The sequence below is a fragment of the Numenius arquata genome, chromosome 14, assembly GCF_964106895.1.
Source record: "Numenius arquata chromosome 14, bNumArq3.hap1.1, whole genome shotgun sequence".
NCBI classification, from domain to species: domain Eukaryota; kingdom Metazoa; phylum Chordata; class Aves; order Charadriiformes; family Scolopacidae; genus Numenius; species Numenius arquata.
In genome coordinates, this window is record NC_133589.1 from 14363620 (window position 1) to 14385190 (window position 21571).

At 36.4% G+C, this 21571-nt stretch overlaps 1 protein-coding gene across 10 annotated transcripts in view; it reads right to left on the bottom strand.

Annotated features, from left to right (window-relative positions):
- The window catches only part of RBFOX1 (RNA binding fox-1 homolog 1), a 1256716-nt gene that overhangs the window by 87697 nt on the left and 1147448 nt on the right, over positions 1-21571 (bottom strand). For all 10 annotated transcript variants that reach the window (XM_074158514.1, XM_074158522.1, XM_074158519.1 and 7 more), the window contains 2 exons: positions 8183-8326; positions 5325-5378 (listed from right to left, as the gene is read on the bottom strand). In XM_074158514.1, the coding sequence (XP_074014615.1) occupies positions 5325-5378; positions 8183-8326 (198 nt within the window). The remainder of the gene's footprint in view (positions 1-5324; positions 5379-8182; positions 8327-21571) is intronic.

Genomic DNA, 21571 nt, shown 5'->3' on the forward strand with positions numbered 1-21571 from the left:
TTGCTTCATTTCTGTAACATGCAAATTAGAAAAATTATAATTGTATTGAGATGTGCAATAAATAAGCGACAAATGTGAACAAATTTTTTCTGTCATCAGTTAGATAATACCATCTGAGAAATTCAAAGAATGATACCAAAAATACCTTTCTATATGTCACTACAGAGGAAAATAAATCTAACAATAAGAAAATGAAACTAAAATAAATTACAGTGTCTTCACATAGAAAAAAACGAACTAATGAGAAAAGAAAATGAACCACATTTTAATGACATGCAGATATCTCAACAAAATAAAAAACATGTGCACAAAATTCAACACTGAATGTCAATATACTCTAAAACATTGCCTACTTAATCATGCTCTTGTGATCATAAGAAACATTGTTCCCATGCAACACTAGGGTAACTTAAACTGTTGTCAAACTATACAGCCTTTACTTATTTTTTTATAAAAGAAAAAAAAGAAAAGAAAACCACCAACAAAACAAAAGTACCTTTAGAACAAAGTATAAACTTTCTTGTATTAACAGATCAAATAAAATCACATGATGTGAATAGAAAAAGAAACTCTGATAAAGGAATAAAAATGCAAACGTTTTGAATAAATTTAACTGGTTCATTTACTAGTTACGTGTATTACTTTCCACATCCAGAACATGCAACTGGTAAATCTCCAGAATCCCGTGTTAGTGGGACAGGAGAATACTTGACAAATATGAAATTCTGCCTATGGCAAACGTTTTGCTTTATAATATTAGGTTAAACAAACTTTTCCAATCCTACTAAAATTCTTTTTATTGCGCTAAGTTAAATTAAACACTGTTTACAATGGTAAATTATCAGACATCGAAGAAACATTTTAGAAACATACACCAACCCTTTGAAGTAATTCTTACAATAGCACTACAATGCCTTTGCACGCTCTCCCTAAGTCATCCAAACAAATAAGCTTCTGTCCTCAGTGCTTCCTGACAAGAAACATGTTAAGTTACAGCCACTTTATAAAGCATAGGCATCGCTGCTACTATTTGAAGTCCTACTACAACCTTTTTCTTTACTGTTACTTTAGCTTGACCTATGGAGTTAAGGCTTCCCTCTGTGCTGCTCCTCAGCAATAAGCCGTGCATCAGCCCTCATTCCCCAGTCCGGGCGCTAAGGTTTGGGGTCACTATTCACCCGCTTATTCTCTGCAGTTCTACCTATTATGTACATAGTGACTGATTAAAAAAAAAATAAAAGAAAGAAAAAGAAAAAAAAAGGGAAGTGAAGGTATTTATACATTTATTTATACATTTAATACAAAGAAGAGATCAGATGCAAACTAATGCCAAACTGACACCTAGCATTGAGAAAAACAATGGATATGAACTACAAAATTAATCAACAAAAAGTTAAGAAACTATCAGGATCATTATTTGAGTTTTTGGGGTTACTTTACCTACTCAAAGAACACATTTATTTATGCCAGTTTATAAAATAGAAAGTGACATTTATATGACAGCAGCAGTTTATGTTCCATTCTGTTAAAAGCAGCTTAAACACATTGTCTTTTTTTCCCCCTCTTTTAAAGGCCCACTGGAGCCTGAGCTCGGAAGTGCCCTATCAGCAGCTCCACTTCCAGCTGAAGCCATTCTCACAACACCTGATTCTACACGTTTTCTCCGCTCTACCCTCCACAACTTCAGCACAAAGCCACGACCTCGCTTGTCACAAGACACCGAGGCTGTAACTCTCTTTTCCCCAAAGCACAAGGAGCGTTCGAGATAAAGTCAATCCCCCTCCTCAGTATTAATCCCTACGTTTTAGATGCCTGCAGAGGCTTTTTTTATACCTAAACCCTTCCTCAACTGTAAACTTTTATTTCTTCTTCAACTGTTCCCTCCCATCTTGTAAAAGCTCTGTAAAAAAAAAAAAAAAAAGCTCACAATTTAGGATGCCATTAAGAAAATTTCACAACAGAAAACGTCACTGCAGCCACGGATCCAACGAGCCTCGCTCCGTGCAACGGCATAAACTCCTCCAATTCTGTTTGTTCTCCCCTCTCCTCCCTGCGGAACAACTGCCCCTCCTCAGAATTGCAAACACTCGGTGGGAGTTGTTTAGTCACAATTTTGAGTCAGTCTTCTTAGCTCACAGCACTACAGTTAATTTTTTTCAAGCAACTGAAGGGAAAGATAAAAACCTAATTATATTAAAAAATTAGAAAGAGATATAAAGTGGAGCCACAAGCCAAGATAAGACAGAAACTTCAAAGATTCTGAAAAGAATACTCATTGTAATTTTTTGATTTCTTATGTTGTACTTATTCTCATAATTAACACCATTTAAATTAAGCTCTTATTATTTATGCAAATCTTTAATTTTACCTAGCTGACACAGAAACTCAATCACTGAACATAGATTCTTTCATCACATAATAAAATATCTACACAAACACATTAACATTAATTTTATATGCACCTGATTCGCCAGCTATTTTAGCTTAGTGTACTATGTATTTTATTAACCAGTGATGTAAATTTCTGCATTTTATTTTTAAAGTCTGACAAATGATTTAATAATAGCCAAGCTAGTACTTGAGAATTTCTGTTTTAATTTGGGCAGTGCTTTGGAGCTCTTATTTGAAGAAATGTATGTTAATAAAATATATATTAATATATAGACAGCCAGATTTATGAAAGTCTCTATGTATTATATAGGTGTACAGAGCGTTAATTTGCAACTGTAAAAAACCAGTACTTGTTGATGTTCCTGTATCTTTGCAGTCTTGCAACTCTGCCCGAGACAAAGCCATTTGCAGCTCTGTGGAGAGCTTCAGTGTTCAAAGAGCAGAGTAGCATTAAAATATGCACAGTACTGGAAGCTGTGTTACAACCTCTCCTTCCAAGATGAGTGGTAAACGCACAGAAAGGTAAGTTACCAGCAGTTTTTAATGTTACTTTAATCAACAGCTTCAAGAATTTGCAAAGGTAAGCCTCGTTTATTTAACACAGGTTGTAAGAAAGATCTACAACGAACCAACACTGACACTCTTGCAACTGTTATAAAGAAGCATCGGTGTTGCCATACAATTCTAGCAAAGATATCTTAATTATTTTTATTATGCCCCCAAACAAACAGAAATTTGTAGTATGAAACCTGTATTATTTCAGGGTTTCTTTTATGGAAAGACACCCTTCTGCAAAATTATTTTATTCTTTATGGTGGTGCTGCAGTGTTATGTTTTTTAATCTGCAATTCCATTTTTCTTAACTGTTATGGTATGAAAATGAGATTACTTCTGTTGTTTTTTCAAGAATCTTTAAAAACATTAATTATTGGAATAAAACAAAAAAAAACAAAAAACAAAGAAAAAATTCTAGCAATTCTTTTATGCAAAACTGCAGCTAGAAACAACTTTGAAATTTGATCCTGCAAACTTTTTTACCTGTACTCAGTTTGAGACCACTTAGTAGTCCTTTCATTTTCAGTGGGATTTTATGAAAACATAGATAAGCACTGCCAGGAATGGGACTTTAATCTGGTGCATCTTAAATCCTATAGAATGGACATGAAACGATCAGATTAAAAAAAAAAATAAAATAAAATAAAAGATGTTCCTCTTATTCCTAATCCTATTTTTTAACTTCTATTTAATTGAGAGAATCTAAGGGTACTTCTCCAAAACAATACTGTGTAGCTATAGCTGAAATAACTCTAAACAAGCGAGAAGCAGCATACATAAGGTCTCAGTCTCTAACACAAAGTGTGTATCTGAGGTAGTGACATTATAAGCTGACCTAGAAAAATCTCTCCCTTGTGAAATCCTTTCTAGGAGGTTATTTTTAGCACAAGGATGTTTTCACTGATGCAAGATCACTATTAAAAAACTCAATTCAGAAATACCTCCTCACCCCCCCCTCCCCTTCTTTTATAAAAGCCTTATACTTATGCTGTCTGATGCAGACACGGTGGTTCAAAGTCCTACATATGTATGATTTAATGGCTAAACAAATGTGTACACCACCACCGTGACATGTTCACTCAGTTCCACTCCATCTTCAACAGAACCAATCAAAGGTGGCAAGCAGGATGTTTTTTGAAATTTATACGACTGTCCGGTAGAAGCAGGTTCTGGACAATCAACATCTTTTGCACACACTATTGAACAGTCATAACTTAAAGCTAATAAATTTCAGCCAAATTAGGAGATTCTAAGCCACCAAATCCCATCCATTTTGGTTGTTTACTGAAAAAGCAGTAAACTTTCCAACTGGGTTCAGGCTAGCAGGCAAGGGTACTAATTAATAAATGTCAGAATAAGTTTGAAATATAAACCAGAAAATTTCAGCTATTAAAAAAAAAAGTAATGGCTTTAAGTTTAGACTACAAATACAAACACGTTCAGGGAAAAATTAACAAAATTAAAATATTTCTGATTTAAGAGAGATTTACGATATATGTGATTCTTAAAAAATGTCAGATGACGCTATAACAGGAAAAGAATTCCACTGCTAATAAATAATAAAACATATATGAGTTACAGGAAGACTGGACCATTGGTGGATAAACATTCTAGTGCGTCTGATATGGGAGGAAAAGGAAAAAGATACCATGTATATGACACACCTAAACCTTTATAATGCAGCTGATATCACAGGTGAAGCATACTGGGCTACAGTTGTGCGGCAGCTAACGATGCTAATGCAGTCATAGCCATTCTATCTTGCTTTATTTCTTAAATATTGAATAAATAGAAGTATGCATTTAAGGCAAAGTAATTTTCAGAAAAAATTAAATGTTTGCAATACAGTAGGAACTCGTTTAGTCAAATAACTGTTAAAATAGATTGTTTTCAAAGGGTTGGTGTACTGAAGCTTTAACTAAAGAGGAAAACATCTGCACTTAGATAATCTAGAGCAATCACATATTTTCTCAGCTAATTACTAAAGAGGATAGTTATTAGGTATCATTATCATCTTTCATTTCAATAGGGGAAAAAAATACCTGTACTAATACAAACCTGCCTACAAATATCTGTAAGTATGGACTCATCTTGTAAAATAAACAAGATAATTACCATTGAAGAATACAGACAGCAGAAATCAACATTCCCATAAAACAGATGACAGTTTGGAGTAGCTAAAATTACCCCCTTTAAAGGATATAAAATGAGTCCAATGATTTTCATGCTGCTTAGGAAACTGAATGACAGTGCAGAAGATGTTTTCACTAACATGGAATTTCAGACATTATTTTTTACAGCAGTGCAGTTGTTTCCTTTTACTCATACAAATATTTTAAACAAATTAAAACATTCCATGGGTGAATTAAACTGCTTACCTTTGAGCCTCGCTCATTAAAAATAATTTCAACATCTAAGATTTTACCAAATTGCTGCAAAGAAACAGAAAAGTCACATGAAAACAAGATAACTTCAACACTTCTATCATATACAGTATAAATGTTTGTTTCAGAAAATGGTGCACCATATAAAAAAGTTAAAGAATATAAAATCAAAGAAGTCAAGCACTGAAAAAGACACACTGAAGAGGAGCCAGACCAATATTACAACTAAATTGTACGTATCATTACACTTGTCACTATCATTCCACATAGACACCCATGAGCTTTAAGTTCAGTGAAACCACCTGACAAAGAGGAAATCATCATTAAACTGTGATCACAGTGATGTGAAAGTCCCAAATTACTTTTTTTTTTTTATTTTGTCCTTGCACACAGTAGGTTACTTCCTTGTGACCCGTCCAGTCCAGCTGCCATCACTTTTTTTTTTTCCCCCACATGTAATATGCTACTGGTTAATTTGCTTGGAGTGTAATAATCATCACTAACAAGACATGATAAACAGCTGCGTGAACATTGTCACCCTCCGGTCATCCTTCCCCCTGAAGAACCTTTGTCTCAGAAGACTTTTTGCGGCTGCTTTCCAGGACAGCTAAAGGAGTTTGGGTAATTTTGCTTTACAGGAGCTGGGAGTTTTGTCACTGGCTTCAAGGAGTGAGGATTTCTCTCCACCCTTGCTGAAAAGGGATAACCCTTACCCGCTAAGCAATTCTTGTCTTACTAGAGTACAATTTTGAAAACTAGAACAGATACTTACTTGCTGTGGATTTTTCCCTGCTCAGAATTGTACTTTTATTATAATAGTAGTAGTAACTGTTACTACTATTAACCTTACGGTAGCACTCACAATAATCTGGGCATTGTTCTACACACACAAAACTTGACCATAGTTGCTATCCCAAACAAAAAGATTCTATTGGACTTGTCTTAGTAAGAAAATAAATGTTTGACTCATGCAGTGTTTAGTTAGAGCACCTTCTGATATGACACATTTTGTGATGTGACACTGCAATGTATCACGGGGTCATTTCTGTTATTTCATATGTCATTAACATGCAGTATGGATCAGTGTTAACACTGATAAGTAACATAATACATTAAACAAAAAGGCAGAAATTAGAGGCAGGCAAATGAAGACTAATCTAACAACAGTCCAAGGAACTGCAGAAATGAACCTATACTTCAGTATTGCAGTATTCGTTCTCTAGCTTATTAAAGTGTTTCAACTTGGTTATGAAAATCAACCATCATTTGTTATCCCTTGGCTTATTTAATGTTCTTGCGTTCACCATCTAATTAATGTTTTAACTGCAACTTTAGCCTATAACCACACACTGACTTAAAGATTAAACAATCTTCCTCTGCTGTATTTATGTCCATGTAAAAAGGTCATCTGCTATTTGTATAATGTGGTGATGATGCAGTTACCATATTTCGCATCAGATATTTCAACTCACACTTGCAGAAATTTCATTTTTCTATCAATTCAGAAGCTACAAGTTTACCGTTACCAAGTCATTCTAAAGCTGGAAAACTCTAGCCATTCTCCAGTGTCAGTCTTTTGAGACCTAAGACTTAGAAATGCTGAAAAGAAACGTAGTTTTTATTCACTTATAAAATACTACTTTCCTTCAAAAAAAAACCCCTTTCATTTAATGTACTTTCAATAAAATCCATCTATTTTAAGTGGTTTGTTTAATTTAAATAATAAATTTGCATACCTTTCCCTAGAGGGTTAATTATTATGCCTTCTGCTACTTTGCTGATGTGCTGTAAGCTGCATTTAGGGGAGGTTACTTGTAGCAAGTCAGATACGGGAAAACAGTCATTCATTTCCCAACCCTGTACCAGGATTCTTTTTCCAGTGACTCTTTCCTTCACTTCATACACATAAATACTGAAACACAATGTCTTAACTCACATACAAAGACATTAGAAGAACTTAAAATTATCTGAACTGAACATGAAAGATGGAGAGCAGTACAGTGCCATGAAGTACCTGATGCTGCACTGTATAACAAACTGTAACGCAGAAGAGAATTAAGTTTTAGTGAGTCAGAAATAAGAAAGCAAAAGGAACACAAATGCTTAAGAGTACTAACTTGGAAAGGAAAAGCTGGGTTCTAATAGCAGATCAAGTACTAGCTCTAGATTTTATTTAGTGACATTTCAAAATAAATATGAGTTCTTGGAGCAGGAAGTAGAAACCACATCTAACCTCTCATGGTTTTGAGCCTAAAATTTATGGCATGTATGAGATGTGTGAAATACAGCCAATGCACAGGAAGGCACCTAATGGCCTGGGCAAAAGCAAAAATTGAGAGACTTAGAGAAAAATAATTGGAAGTATTTAGAAGCTTATGGACCTACAATACCTGTGGGGATGGGTGAGGATTTCTACGCCGGGACTTCGTGTTTAAATTCAGCCCATGTCTTACCTCTATAGATTTGGGTCCCACGCTCATGAGGTCAAGCACTGACTACTGTACATCATGCTCTCCAAAAATCAATAAATATAGGTGTATAAATCCAGATGTGTACAGCAGAAACATATATGCATTCAATATTTTAAGCCAATGTAGGTAGCTTTTTTTGAATGTAATAGAAACCAGCACAATACATAGAATACACTCATCTGTATCACATACAGGAGAATTGGTAGACTTTTCTTCTCCCAGTTGTGACTGGCAAATCAGATGTTTGGTTATAAATAAAGAGAGAATCTTTACTGAAAATGGTTTAACAGCCCAAATCAGAGATACTGCTCTCATAATTGCCTATACTATAAAATAGCTGTTGCAAATATAAAAAAGCATAAATAAAGTATGAGTACTTACACCAAACATTTGCCTAAGATCTGGGTCCCGGAATCTGAATGGTATATTTGAGACGTGAAGCCGTTTTGGCTGTGATTTGTTTTCTGTGTTTTCAGAAGATTGTGTCTGTTGTTGGCCATCGGTCTGTGCTGCATCATCTGTCTGCTAGAAGGGCAAAGCAAAACAAATTAAAGCTCACTGTAAGTATTTCTGCTATTTTTAATATAAAGTAGTGGCCTTAAATTCTCAAAAAAAAAAGATGACTAAAAGGAAATAAATCTGCTCAGACAAAGGTACTGAAGAATAGCAGAAGCTGATATACATGAAAATCAAGTCTGTTTCTGTATTGGTTTCAGCAGTATATGTTTTCAGTGATACTTCTAATATGTATTTGGAATAAACTGGAGAATAAGAGATTATTATTTGTTTATTTTCTTAGCTACTTTTAAATGATGAATAAATATGTCTCCCTATATTATAATATTGTTGAAACCCCTTTAACCTCATCAGTGTTTGCCAATAGAAGAAACAGAATCTACATGTCCAAATAACAGTCTACTTGCAGGAGTAAACTATACTCTTTCAAATAAGATTAGTACTTTCATTCCGAGGCCACTGGGACTTCTCCACAGGAGGTAGGTAACACATCACATCCTAGTTGCCATTTCATAAGCAGTGCTAATGGGCACTAGAGGGTCATTTTGTCTAGATAAATGGTCACCATTATGGAAAAGGCCTTGAGTTGTAAAATGGAACAGGAGTATAATCAGCGGTGAAGGTTGCCTGACATAAAAGTGAGACCCGGAAACAAAGTTTTACAGATTTTGTTTCTCACCTAAATAAGATCATGTCATGGTACTTCTCACAGGGATACTGCTCACTAGTTTTAAAATGCTGTTTTAAAATTGAAGGACGTTGCTGTATATTACAATTTAACAAACAAACTTAATTATAACACACCTAGAGAGATTAGGACAAAACTATATCCTTCATCCAAAAAGTAAAACTAACCAATGCTGGTCTATCAGTGCATTATAGAAATTTCTGGGCTGTGTTCTTTAATGATATCATACAGTGCTTAATTAATCACTACTTGTAAAGCACACATTCACTAGAAACAGATTTTGCATTGGTGTGTAAAAACAGCATAGTTATTTTCTTTTGCACTGGCAGAAGGGATTTGGAAAAAAAAAGAAGGGGAAAGAAAATAGTTGAATGAAGCTAAAGGATCCTCTATTTTTTCTGTCCTTCCTCTGCCTTCTGAGCATATTCATCTTCCAAGTATTCGTTTCTCTCTTACGTTCTAATGGTAACAGTTCAGACTGTCTTTCTGACTTTTTTCATTAAAAAAAAAAAAAAAAGAACTCTCCCATCTCCTGCTACTATCAAATTTCTTTTAAGAGACAACAGTTGTAAGCAAAATAAAAAATGTTTAAATAAAATAAACCTTACCACTCAGTTTTAGTACCAATAAGCCTGTTGAGGAGGAAGCAAAAGAACTCAAACAGGATACATAATTTACATCAGCAATAACTACATATAAATTTAATTCTAGGAAGTTAAATGCAACACCATCTTCCCCATAAATGCAAATATTCTCAAATTCAAAGTATAAACATCTACAATTTCTTGTATTGCCTATACTTCTGTGCTAAGAACACTTTACGAATAAAGGTCCTTATCTGCCGATAAGCAGGTTCCTGATACCTGCTGGGAAGGCTACACAGACAAGCATGTACAGTCCAGGAGGTTCCTCCAGTGTATTGATGATAACTTCTTGACTCGGGTGGTGGAGGAGCCAACAAGGAGAGGTACAAGGAGAGTCCAGTACTACTGGACCTAGTACCGACAAACAAAGAGGGACTATTGGAGGACATTAAGGTTGGGGGCAGCCTTGGCTGCAGCGATCATGAAAAGACAGGTTTCAGGATTGTGGGTAGTCCGCACAAAACAACACGTAGGACTGAAACCTTGGATTTTGAGAGGGCTAACTTTGACCTCTTCAAGAAACTGCTTGGAGAAATCCCATGGGTTAGGGCTCTGGAAGGTAGGGGGGCTCAAGAGAGCTGGCTGATATTCAAATATTGCTTTCTCCAAGTTCAAGATTGGTGCATCCCCAAGAGCAAAAAATCAGGTAAGTGAAGCAGGAGACCTGCGTGGTTGAGCAGGGAGCTTATGAAAAAGCTCAAGTGGAAGAAGGAATTTTACAGTGTGTGGAAGAAGGGACTGACTACTTGGGAAGATTACAAGAACGCCATTTGAGTACGCAGGGATGAAACGAGGAAAGGCAAGGCCTCCTTGGAACTAAACCTGGCAAGGGACATCAAAATCAACAGGAAGGATTTTTTCAAGTATATTGGAGGTAAAAGGAAAACTAGAGAAAATGTGGGCCCGCTGTTGAATGAGACAGATACCATGGTGACAGAGGATGCAGAGAAGGCAGAGTTACTGAATGCCTTCTTTGCTTCAGTCTTTACTGCTCAGGCCAGCCCTCAGGAGTCCCAGACTTTGGAGGTAACGGAGAAAGTCTGAATGAAGGAAGCATTCCCCTTGGTTGAGGAAGACCAAGTTAGAGAACAGTTAAGTACACTGAATATCTGCAAGTCCATGGGTCCTGATGGGATGAACCCACGAGTGCTGAGGGAGCTGGCAGAAGCCATCGCTAGGCCGCTCTCCATCATATTTGAAAGGTCCTGGAGAACAGGCGAGATGCCCGAGGACTGGATTTAAATACCAAACATGGCATACAGCTGTTAAGAGACAAAAAACATGTTCTATGCTAATCTCTTGCTATCTAAAACCAACTCAAAAATTCAAAATTTAGATTTTAGACAACTGTTCCACCCATAAACACCACAGAGATTACTTTCTACCTTCAGGCCTTAAAAGGAGAGAAATATGAAGGAAATTTGGCATACGAGAGCAGGTGGGGGATGAGGGACTGGAAACTCTTGAAATACAATACTCCAGAAGAATTTAAGGTCAATTGGATTAATCTGAAGAGAATTAAAGAATTCTGAAGGTGCCATTCAGCTTCAGGAACAAAGGGTGCCCCAGGAAGAAATTATACAATCAGCACACTGTATCAATGCAAATTGGAAAAAGTAACTTCTGTTCACTGTATTAACATAAATGATGAGAAACAAGGAGTCGGAGGGTTGGACTGTGCACTATTAGCATACCAAAACATTAGGAGCAACTTCTGTACCAAGAAGCTGAACAGATACACTGCCAACAACAAAAAGCCAGTGAGGTTTCTGAAGATGATGCTAAAATGAAGGCGCTACAAATTTTGGGTGAAGTAGGTAAATTCAGGCACTGATATGTTTTGGGTGTTTCTTTTTGATTTTGTCACTTTTGTTCACAAAAGCCTGAAATTTACAGTTTCAGCAAAGAACGTCTCCAAGTCTGGGCACTGAGGACTGAAAAACAGAAGCCAGAAAGTCACTATCATCAAAGATTCATACCTTTAAACCCCCTTAAAGAAGTGTGTGGCAGAATTAACAGGGCTAAACCATTTAAAATGTATTAAAACGCTTGACAATGTAACAGTGTCTTTACAAAGCATATGATCATCCAGAAATCTATGGATGAGCCTAGGAGATCTGCAGAAGGATAACTGCAAATTGAAATTGGAATGTGAAGCTTATACAAAAATTTACAAGTAACACCAAGGAGGTAAAATACATATAAGGACAGGGGACAGGCTGGATTTCGGGTAATCCCAGAAAGGAAAGTTTCAAAGCCCTGTGGACTCAAAGAGCTAGGATACAATTTACCTTACACATAAATAATACTTTTCGGGAGAATATTTTCATTGCTAGAGGATCTAAAGACTGGTGTTTGATATTTCTTTAAAAATTAACTGAAGTTGGTATATGACATTAGCCTGGCTCCATCCCCCCAGTCTAGCATGCCATCAGTACAAGTCCTGACCTATTACAGGTTTGGTCTCTTTCAATAGGCTCTCCTGACTCAATCAAGCAAATTAGTATGCTTTATGCAAAATAAATAAATAAATAACGCCCCAAGCCTCATCATTAAACAGAAGTTATGTAAAAGGGAGTATAGCCTGTGTGTTTTTTCACAACTTGATTTTTTGAGTACAAAGCCATATCAAAGTTGTCTTCACATATCAAAAAGTCATGAATTTAACTCTGTGAAGAGATCACAATTCATAAACCAACTCTTCAACACATTTTACCATTGGAACTATTTGCTATCTGGTGGTCTTTGCTTTTTCTGTGTCTGTACGAGGTTTTTTCCCTAAAGAGGATGGCAATATAAATTCATATATAACTTCTAATCCATTATAATCTTGTTTATGGAACTGTGCTCTAACCATTTTCCATGCCATATTTGTGCAGGTTGTTATTCCTGTGTAAACACCTTGCATTTGATGTTTCTGAATAGCATCTTATTTTTCAAGACGACACGTACAATTTGTCAAGATTATTTTGAATTCTAATCCTGTCCTGCAATGTACTTGCAGCCCTTCCCAGCTTGGTATTGTTGCAAATTTAATAAGTATACACTCTACTCCATCATTCAGATCATTAATGAAAATACTGGAAAACACTGAGTCACGACAAATCCCTGCAGAACTCCTTTTAATAAATCTTTTCATTTTGATAGTGAGCTACTTCTTAAACACAGTTTCTACTTTTCCACCCAGCCTATTGTAGCTGCATGTTTACCATATTTCCCAGCTTGCTTACAAGCATGTCTTGCGTGAAAGTGGCAAAGCCTTATGAAAAGCGAAATACAACATTGAAGGCTTTTCCTGTGTCCACAAGGCCACTACAGAAGTAAAAGAGTGTATCTTTTTGACAAATCCGTGCTGACAGCTATTCTTCTTGTACTTTCAGGTGTTAAAAATGCAGTATGCATTTACTTGTTCCAGTATGGAACACGACTGGAACTCTGATGACAGCACATCCCTTTAGCCTACACAACCAACACTTCTCTCTCCCTCCTCTTTAAAAGCCGACATTATGGCTACTCAAGTTCTCCAGTACCTATACTCATTCTCCACAAGGTAACAGAGACAGACAGTAATGGCTCTAAAATATTATCAGTTTAATCTTTAAATACCTTGGCATGGAACTATCTAGAAACAGTTGGCTGAAAAAAAAAAAACAAAAAACAAAAAACCACACCACACCTAACTTACCTGAATATTCTTTAATTGGTTTCTTCCATCTTTGAGACAGACAACTTTTCCTGACAGTTGGGAAATTACTATAATAATCACCCAACTGAGGCTGACTTCCACAGTGAGGAATTGGGCAAAGAAGAAAGATTCTCTTATTCTTCTTCCCAAGGTTGCATTTCACCTTCACTATCAAAGATTTCCTCTAGCCTGGCATCAATGAACAGTTTCTCCATCCTGGCTGGAATCCCCTCCAGAACCACCTCCCTCCTGGCTGCCTTTTGTACACTCAGTCACAGAACTGGTCCGCGGCACGTTGCAATAGCAATCTCAGTTGACAGTCTGGCTCCAGGAAGCATCAAATCACCTGAAATCCCTATTATTCCTGACTTCAGTACTGTACCTCTGGTAGCCTGCTAAAGATCTCATGCACTGGATCTTACCAGCTGGATGGCTATGCTAATTTTAAGAACAAAGAGGTCCTTTTCCCCATCTAATAGTTACCCAGAGGCCTTTAAGTGTCTCTCCTTCTATAATTGTGACCTTAGGTAAGGCATCCCCTTAAATTACAAAGGAACAAAATCCTTTCTTGTCTGATCTTCCAAATCAAGGTTTACAACTTTATTTTCAACAGCACATAGTTTTTGCAGGTATGAATTTTCACACACAATTTTGAACTTTTTTATGGCACTTTATGGCCTTCTGTTGTGACATAATTGGTCACAACAGCATCATGTGAGTACAACATGATCCAGTGTGGTCACAATGTACACAGCAGGTGTGGACAAAGTTGGTACAATGTTTATTACAGGGCAACAGTAAATATCCCAAAAGAAGACTGCCTCCATTTGCAAAGCCTGAGGTACGGAATTTCTATAAGACCGAGAGTCCCTAAACACTTCTAGAACCTTATACAATTCTTTACAACTGTTAAAGTTGCTAGAAAAAAATATAAATATCCAGGGTGTGATAGCTCAAATAATTTTAACAGAAGCTGGTTTTCTATACAGGTAGACCACGAAGTAAAGCAATGAATGCACTGGGACCTGAAAGCCTTGGTAATACAGACCCTCAGTGCTATAAGAAATCAATGGTAAAAGCAGGTTCTCAGCATCTTTGAAAATTACTAGAGATTGGCTTTTTTCCTATGCATGTCAGTCAGCACTGCATCAGGTTAGTTTGCAGCTTTGAGGTTTAAGATGTCATTTGTCATCTTCACCGAAGGGTCATTTCCTCCGATTTGCTGCATGAGTTTTTTTCTGGTTCCACTGAGAACGTATTTCTAATTTAAAAACCCTAATAAACAGTTACATATTTTAGCAGATTATTGATGAGTGTTGCCTGGAGGGAACTACAGGATGAAGACTTTGGCATCCTATTGACTATAAAATGACAGAAACTGCTTCAAAATCTTATTTCTGTAAAAAACATTTGCTATGGATATTTATTAATACACAATTGCACACAATTGCAAGTTTCCAGCACCATTTTATGTTATAGATGTTAAAATAAGTTGCTGAAACTTGAATCCTTTAACGACTGTTGATTACATTTGCAGGCACTTCATACAGAATTGAGATGCTCAATTTTCCATAATAATTTCTAACTCAATCGATACATATGAGCTAAACAAGTTTAATCTTGGTGAAATTTAATTTAGGAATGGACAACATTCAGAGAAAATCATGTGAGGCATGCCTACATCTCTACGCAGAAATATGTCTTCATATGTCAATTTTAATTTATCATTTCAAAGAATAAATATTCCTCTCTATCTTAAGACCCTGTGTCACGCTATTATTATTCGTTGGTAGTTCTCTTTATAGTTCACTTTTCTCTTGACCTTTGTCCAGTCTTATTCAATACATACATATCTCCATTTTAATAAAAATGTTTTGCATTGTTATCATCTCATAAATATTGAAGAGAAACTACTTAACGCAAAAAATGAGGAAATATATCTAACCCCTCAGAGAAATAAACCTCGCGAAACTGACTTCTCGAGCAAGCCAATTTAAATGAAATAGATATGTTCATAATATTGCCTAAGTATAGAATCATATTAATATTTATCACTTAAATTATCAAATCGGCTACCAGAAGTGTGTGGAGGTGTAGATGATAACAACAAAGACTTTAAGAAAATAACTACTAAAATCAGATGCACTTGTATATGATGTTTCATTATAATATCTGAAGTAATTCTCTGCCAGTTCAAAATACACTCAGGAAAAAATTACTCAGAAAAGAAAATCCTTCACTAGCCTGCATTCAGAAAACATTGTTACCGAAAGTAACACAAGTTATATCTGATATAAAACGTTTCTTTGAGTCTCCATTGTCTTCGATATTTATACATATTTTACAGGAATTAGTTTTTACTGATTTGCTCTTCTCTCTCTCTCTCTCTCAGTACATCACTGCCTATGGCCATCACACACCTTGCCTTTTCTGGCCAAATCACACACACTGCTTTTGGTTCCCATTCCACCACATATTTGCAATTATAAAATATTAAAGAATCTTAATGCATGATAATCTTAAAAGTTACAATGAAAGTTATAAATGTAGAATACAGAAATAGAAGACCAAATTCTCACGTACACAGAAATAAATTGAGATTAACTCTCTTTACTTCAGTGAACTCCTGAAGGCTTGAGTGTTAGACTAAGCTAAAATTGAAACCATTCTTATAGGTAAGTGACTGTTTTAGAATATTATTTTATATTTCACATAAGATACTTTCGCTATAAATATATCACAGAATGGTTTGGGTTGGAAGGGACCTTATAGATCATCGAGTTCCAACCCCCCTGCCATGGGCAGGGACACCCCCACTAGAGTATGGTATACTTTTAAATCAAATTCATCATCAGGACAGTTGAAATAAAATTTAATGTTTTGTAAACATTAAATAACCACTTCACCTTTACCAAAATACTAATTTTTTTTTTGTCTCCTTAACTCAGTTCTAAAAACAGATACCTTCTGAAAAGACTTCACACTGAAGTCAAGTTCTTACAATGAATTTAAAACACTATTTATTTTGGCCAGCCTATTTTTTTTCCACAACTGTCATTATTACCAATTCTTTCATGTTCAGTGAGCAGATGTTAAATGCAATAAAATATAAGGAGTGCCAGTTATGCTGTAAGTTTTCAGAAGCTTAGTGGTGGAAAAAGTTCCTTTTAACAACTGGCAACAGGCATGCATGATTCTTAATAAAATTTATTTTGTAGTGATTATGCAAATGCAGGTAGTGCCTTGTGCTGTTCTCCTGAAGCACCTGCCGAGCGTATTTAGGCCTTTAAGAGATGCTGCTCCTTTCAGGACAAGTGAACCATGAAGAGTCTTAGATCATTCCATCTCACAACCAAAGAACACATGATCCACTGCGTTGCCTCTGGATCGACGTGCACTACAAATTTCTGTTAAATAAGTTTTCATGCTTCCTATTTGGAGAAAATATTATTTCCCCCCACCTTTTTTTAAGATCTCACTAATCCAGATTTGCAATATATTTCACCCAGAAATAACATTCTTCAGGGGGGTGGCGGGGGGGAGGGAAGCTTTAAAACCTTCATCCAGCTCTAATACAAACCCATTTCCCAGGTTACTCCTGACTGGACACAAGAGTGTCATCTCCCATCTTTAGCACTTGCGGCAAAGGCACCACATGAAATAAAACAAACTGTTCAGTGAACCTGAAATCAGAGAGGACCTTGTGTACACTGGGCAAAAAAACCTAATTCCATTCTCCTTCCCAGCAAATACTAATTTTTTGTAACCCTTTCCATCTATTACTGAAGACAGTCGGGTCCCATAATGTTTCTTATACTGGAATTGTGAGTGTTTCACTGTCCCTCCATTGTTTTTCATTGACTAATCTCTTTCATTTTCTACAAAACAAGCGTGGTGTAGACAAAATCTTTCACTCTCAAACTCTGCTTTAAATGTAACGAAATGCTGTCACAGAATAGCTGTTTGCATGCCACTACAAAGAGAACGCCGTCCTCAATCTCAGCTTTTAAAGAGTAAATGGAACATAAACAGCAGAAATGCCTAAAATTGAACTACACCTATTATTTCTTCCAGGACAAACTGAAAATATGTTGCATTAGAATTACTTGAAAAAGCTTTACCAAGTCTTGATCACTCTTCTATAATCTGTAAACAAATACAAATTGGTTGCATATGTTTTTAAACCCACACCAAGTCTAGAGGAAGAACAGCCTAATTCCAGTAGGAATTGCCTGTAAAATTTTTACAGGAAAAAAAGAAAGAAGAAAAACAATAGGATTTTTTTAGAGAATATATTCAATAGCAAACTTACTGCTACATTGAGTTTCTCAATATATACATACCCACGTAAAGATACAGCTCTTTAGAATTTTAAATTTTAAAAAGTAGCACTCACTAAATTAAAAAAAAAATAAAAATGCTCAAAACAGCACCTGTTTTTTCCTGCTGCACCAATCAAGTTATTTCTCAGAGAGAGCGAGCTTGTGAATGTCTTCTAGGCATTATTTGATTAAGTTGACAATATTATGTGAGCAATGGTTGAGTACCCACTGTGCTGTACTTTTGACCAAATTGATTTGTGTAATGAACACTTGCTCTGTCTCTTCTCTAGCCTGAATAGGGCTCTTGATTTAACCAGTGGTGCTGGAAGCCAAGTGAATTTACAGCCCCCACAGTCATTCTCTCTCAATCTGGAGAGAATAGCAGCAGCAGTACATGAGCAAGCATAATTCAATACATTGTGCTATAAGCGCAGAAAATAATATCAGAGAGCTCTGCAATATACCTGTTTGATTTGATTTGTAAACCTGATAAAAAAGCAATCGAGAAAAGTTCAGCAGAAAAAAAGATATATGCGTCCTGAGCAAAAATGTAACCATACTGAATGTGTACAAAGAACTGAAAAAATCATGCATAGTAAATCAACTTCATACTTTCCTTAGATAATATTGCACATTTTCCATTTAGAAAGCGTCTAGATTCTGAAAAGTTACCTTTCCATTAAAAAGTGAACAAAGAGAATAATTTAAAACTGAGTTTGGGACTTTTTAAAAATACTAGTTCCCAAATCCACTACAAAGAATGTACTGACAAATGCGATGGGCTTGTATCTTTCCTGTTTTCCTAAGTAGATTGACTGATTAATTAATCATAATGGTTTTGATAAATTTATATTCTGAAAAGTCCCAGCCCTGCATTGTGCTTCTCAGAAGCATAACAACGTAGAGGAAAAGGTTTATGTACGCAGATACATCTGTTTGTACTTAAATGTTTACACAAAGGTATAACCATGAAAAAAAAAAATAAAAAATCTATCACTCTGCTTTTTTACAACTGTGATAAACATTACCAGAGGTATCAGTGACTTTTCTTGTCAACTGCATCTCTGTTATCCTTTTCTCATGAGTAAAGATCAATAGTAAAGTCTCACTGCTTTCAGGATATTACAAGATGAGATTAGTTTTTTAAATTAGTTCTAAAGATAAAAATATTTTAAGTGTCTCATACTGCAAGGCATGCAGCTCATGCCACATCAATTTATCCCCTTAAGAATCCATTCCCAAAGACAATGTGGCTGTTCTTTGTGCTAATCTAGTACAAAGTGCACATAGATGTGGGACTTGCCATTATGCACAAAGAAATGTAATAGTATAATCTTGACTGCATTTGATAATGTTGCTAAATTTCCAGTGTAACTGTGAATGTTTCATACTCTAGGAATGGTTGGTTTCAGAGATAACGAGACTTAGACCCTGCAGGGGAAACTCTGACCCTCTTGTTTTCAGTGGTAAAATTCCTGTTCACTTCAGCTGGGCCAGAACTTCACCCCAATATGACACTTGCTTGACAAATTTCACCATTGCCATTAATTTCACTCAATTTTCTAGATTACAAAAGATACCACGTTCCTGTTTTCATATCCTTTACAAAAATACTTTACTACCCAAAGCACCAAATGAAAACAAACCAAAGCAATTACTTTGTCCCCATACTCCATGACAGTTGTGAAAAGAAACACATAGAGCAGCCAAGTCCCTGTTCTGCGAGACCATCTCCCATCTCTAACGCGCTGAGCTATCACGCTGGCTACTGGCCAGTCTATTAGTGGGTAAGAGCAGCCCTCCCTTCCATTCCACTACCGGCGGAAGAATGCTAGATGTTCACTTATGCCTATTATTCTTATTAATAACATACATCTTTTAAAGCTGAGATGAAATGCGAGACACATACACTTAGCTTGCAAGCTGTACGGCGTTCTGGTGACCCAAGTGAAGCCGGACAGACTAGCAAGCCTGACTGTTGTACTGGCAGAAAAGATTTATTCATAACATTGTGCTTTACAAGAAAGCAACTGCTTCATGTAGAATGGCTTTAGAAAAAAAGGCAAGAAAAAGTGTCTGTTCTTCTGTATGAGCTAGTCCAAAAGTCTCACAACCTAATATGTATTTGTATTTGCCTTAAATAAGTTTTGTATCAGACAAAGGAGTTCACCTTTCTTTTCTCCCAGACACAGGGGACCAGAATAGCCCCTACACAATTCCAGTTCCACATGTCTCGTGCTACATCCAACGTAAGTGCATGTAGTCTGAGCAGTAATGGAGCCCGACAACAAAGCTTTATTGAGGCAGTAAGAAAGATGATCAACAACGTGTCCATACAGCAACTTGCCCAGTCACTGATAGCAAACACTGTACCATAAGCGATGCCATGGCTCCAGTGGGCTGCCAGGGACGCATGGGGTCTGGGTCATCTGGCAGCAACAGCCAATGGTGGAAATGCCTATTGAATGCGGGCAAGGGTCTCGGCAGCCCTCGACACCAGCAGCAGCAGTGTGATTTGAGAGAAAGGTACCTTGCATGAATAAGGTGGGCAGCACCCTGCCTACATTGCTTCCATCAGCCAGAGGCAGGGTGCTGGCAGCTGCCTACACTGCCCGTATCTGTCAAGGGGCAGGGTGTCAGCACACCTTTCTTAAGGGAGAAGAGACAACCACTGCTCCTGTGGAATATTTTATGTTAGAGGTACTTGATCAGTCAGATGAATACAATTTACTGCCAGGAAGACAATGTAAGGTTGGTTGACTCTGACTGGGACATTTGTTTTAGATACACCGCAACACACAAGCATACCCCAGTAGAATCCCTTAATCCAATTTACAGGCAAATGAAAAAGGACTTGAATAATTTTGTGCTTTGCTTCAGCAGTTTCTATGGTTCCTGCTATTGAATGTGCTTTGGGGCTTCAGCGTACTGCATACTGTTCCAGGTTGAGGACTTTAAAGTACTACTGATTATTTCCTTCGTTTCTAGATGGATGCATTCTGGATGCTGATACCACAGGCTACAAGAAAGTACTGCCATTATTGTGATAGCTTATGCATAGAAAGCTAGCAGCCTAAATAAGAGATCATTAATTTTGAGGACAGATAGGAGCAATAAGATAGGTTTCTTAAGCTCCTGGTACTGCAGGGCAACCAAAGAGTTATTAATTACTTGGCTACATTAATTATTTCCCCAATCTATCTTCCTTAACAATATGGAATATAGCCCCTACATAGTGCTTTACATAGCCATTGCTGGCTCATCACTTTTCTTCTAAAATAGTCAGCAGGATATCGGGGAATAGCGTATCAATCACGTTTGGAGTGGAATCACCAGAATCCATAAAAGTTTTGGATTCTGAGCATGTTGTCTCAAAACTTAGGGAAAAGTTGCAGGTATAAAGAGCAATATTCTAAAAGAATATTTATGATAGGTTTTCATAGAGTTTTGTCTACAATTAAGCAAGTTGCCAAGTTCAGTTAAGGACATCCAATTGACATCAGCATATCAGTAACTTGAAATGGGAGAAGGAATTACAGTAGGTTGCCTTAATGCATTATTTATTCTTTGCATCGATTCCATAACTATTTCTGACCACCTACTGATCCTATCCATGAATATCACAACAACAACAATTAACAAAAATGTTCTCTAATCAGCTGCATCCTGGCTCCGTCAGCCAAGAAGGAAACGCATACACCAGACGCACATTTATAGAGGTTCATTCTACATCTACAAGAACTAAATTATTGTGGTATTTTCACAGGATAATTTAAAAATAAATTCCTTGGGTTTTTCCTTAAAAAAAAAACTAAGTGGACACACTAGGAAACATTTTACTCGTCAAAGGATAAAAGCATTAGTTTAATCCAAATGAAATATCTTAACCAGTGATACACAGACTCAAAGAAATAT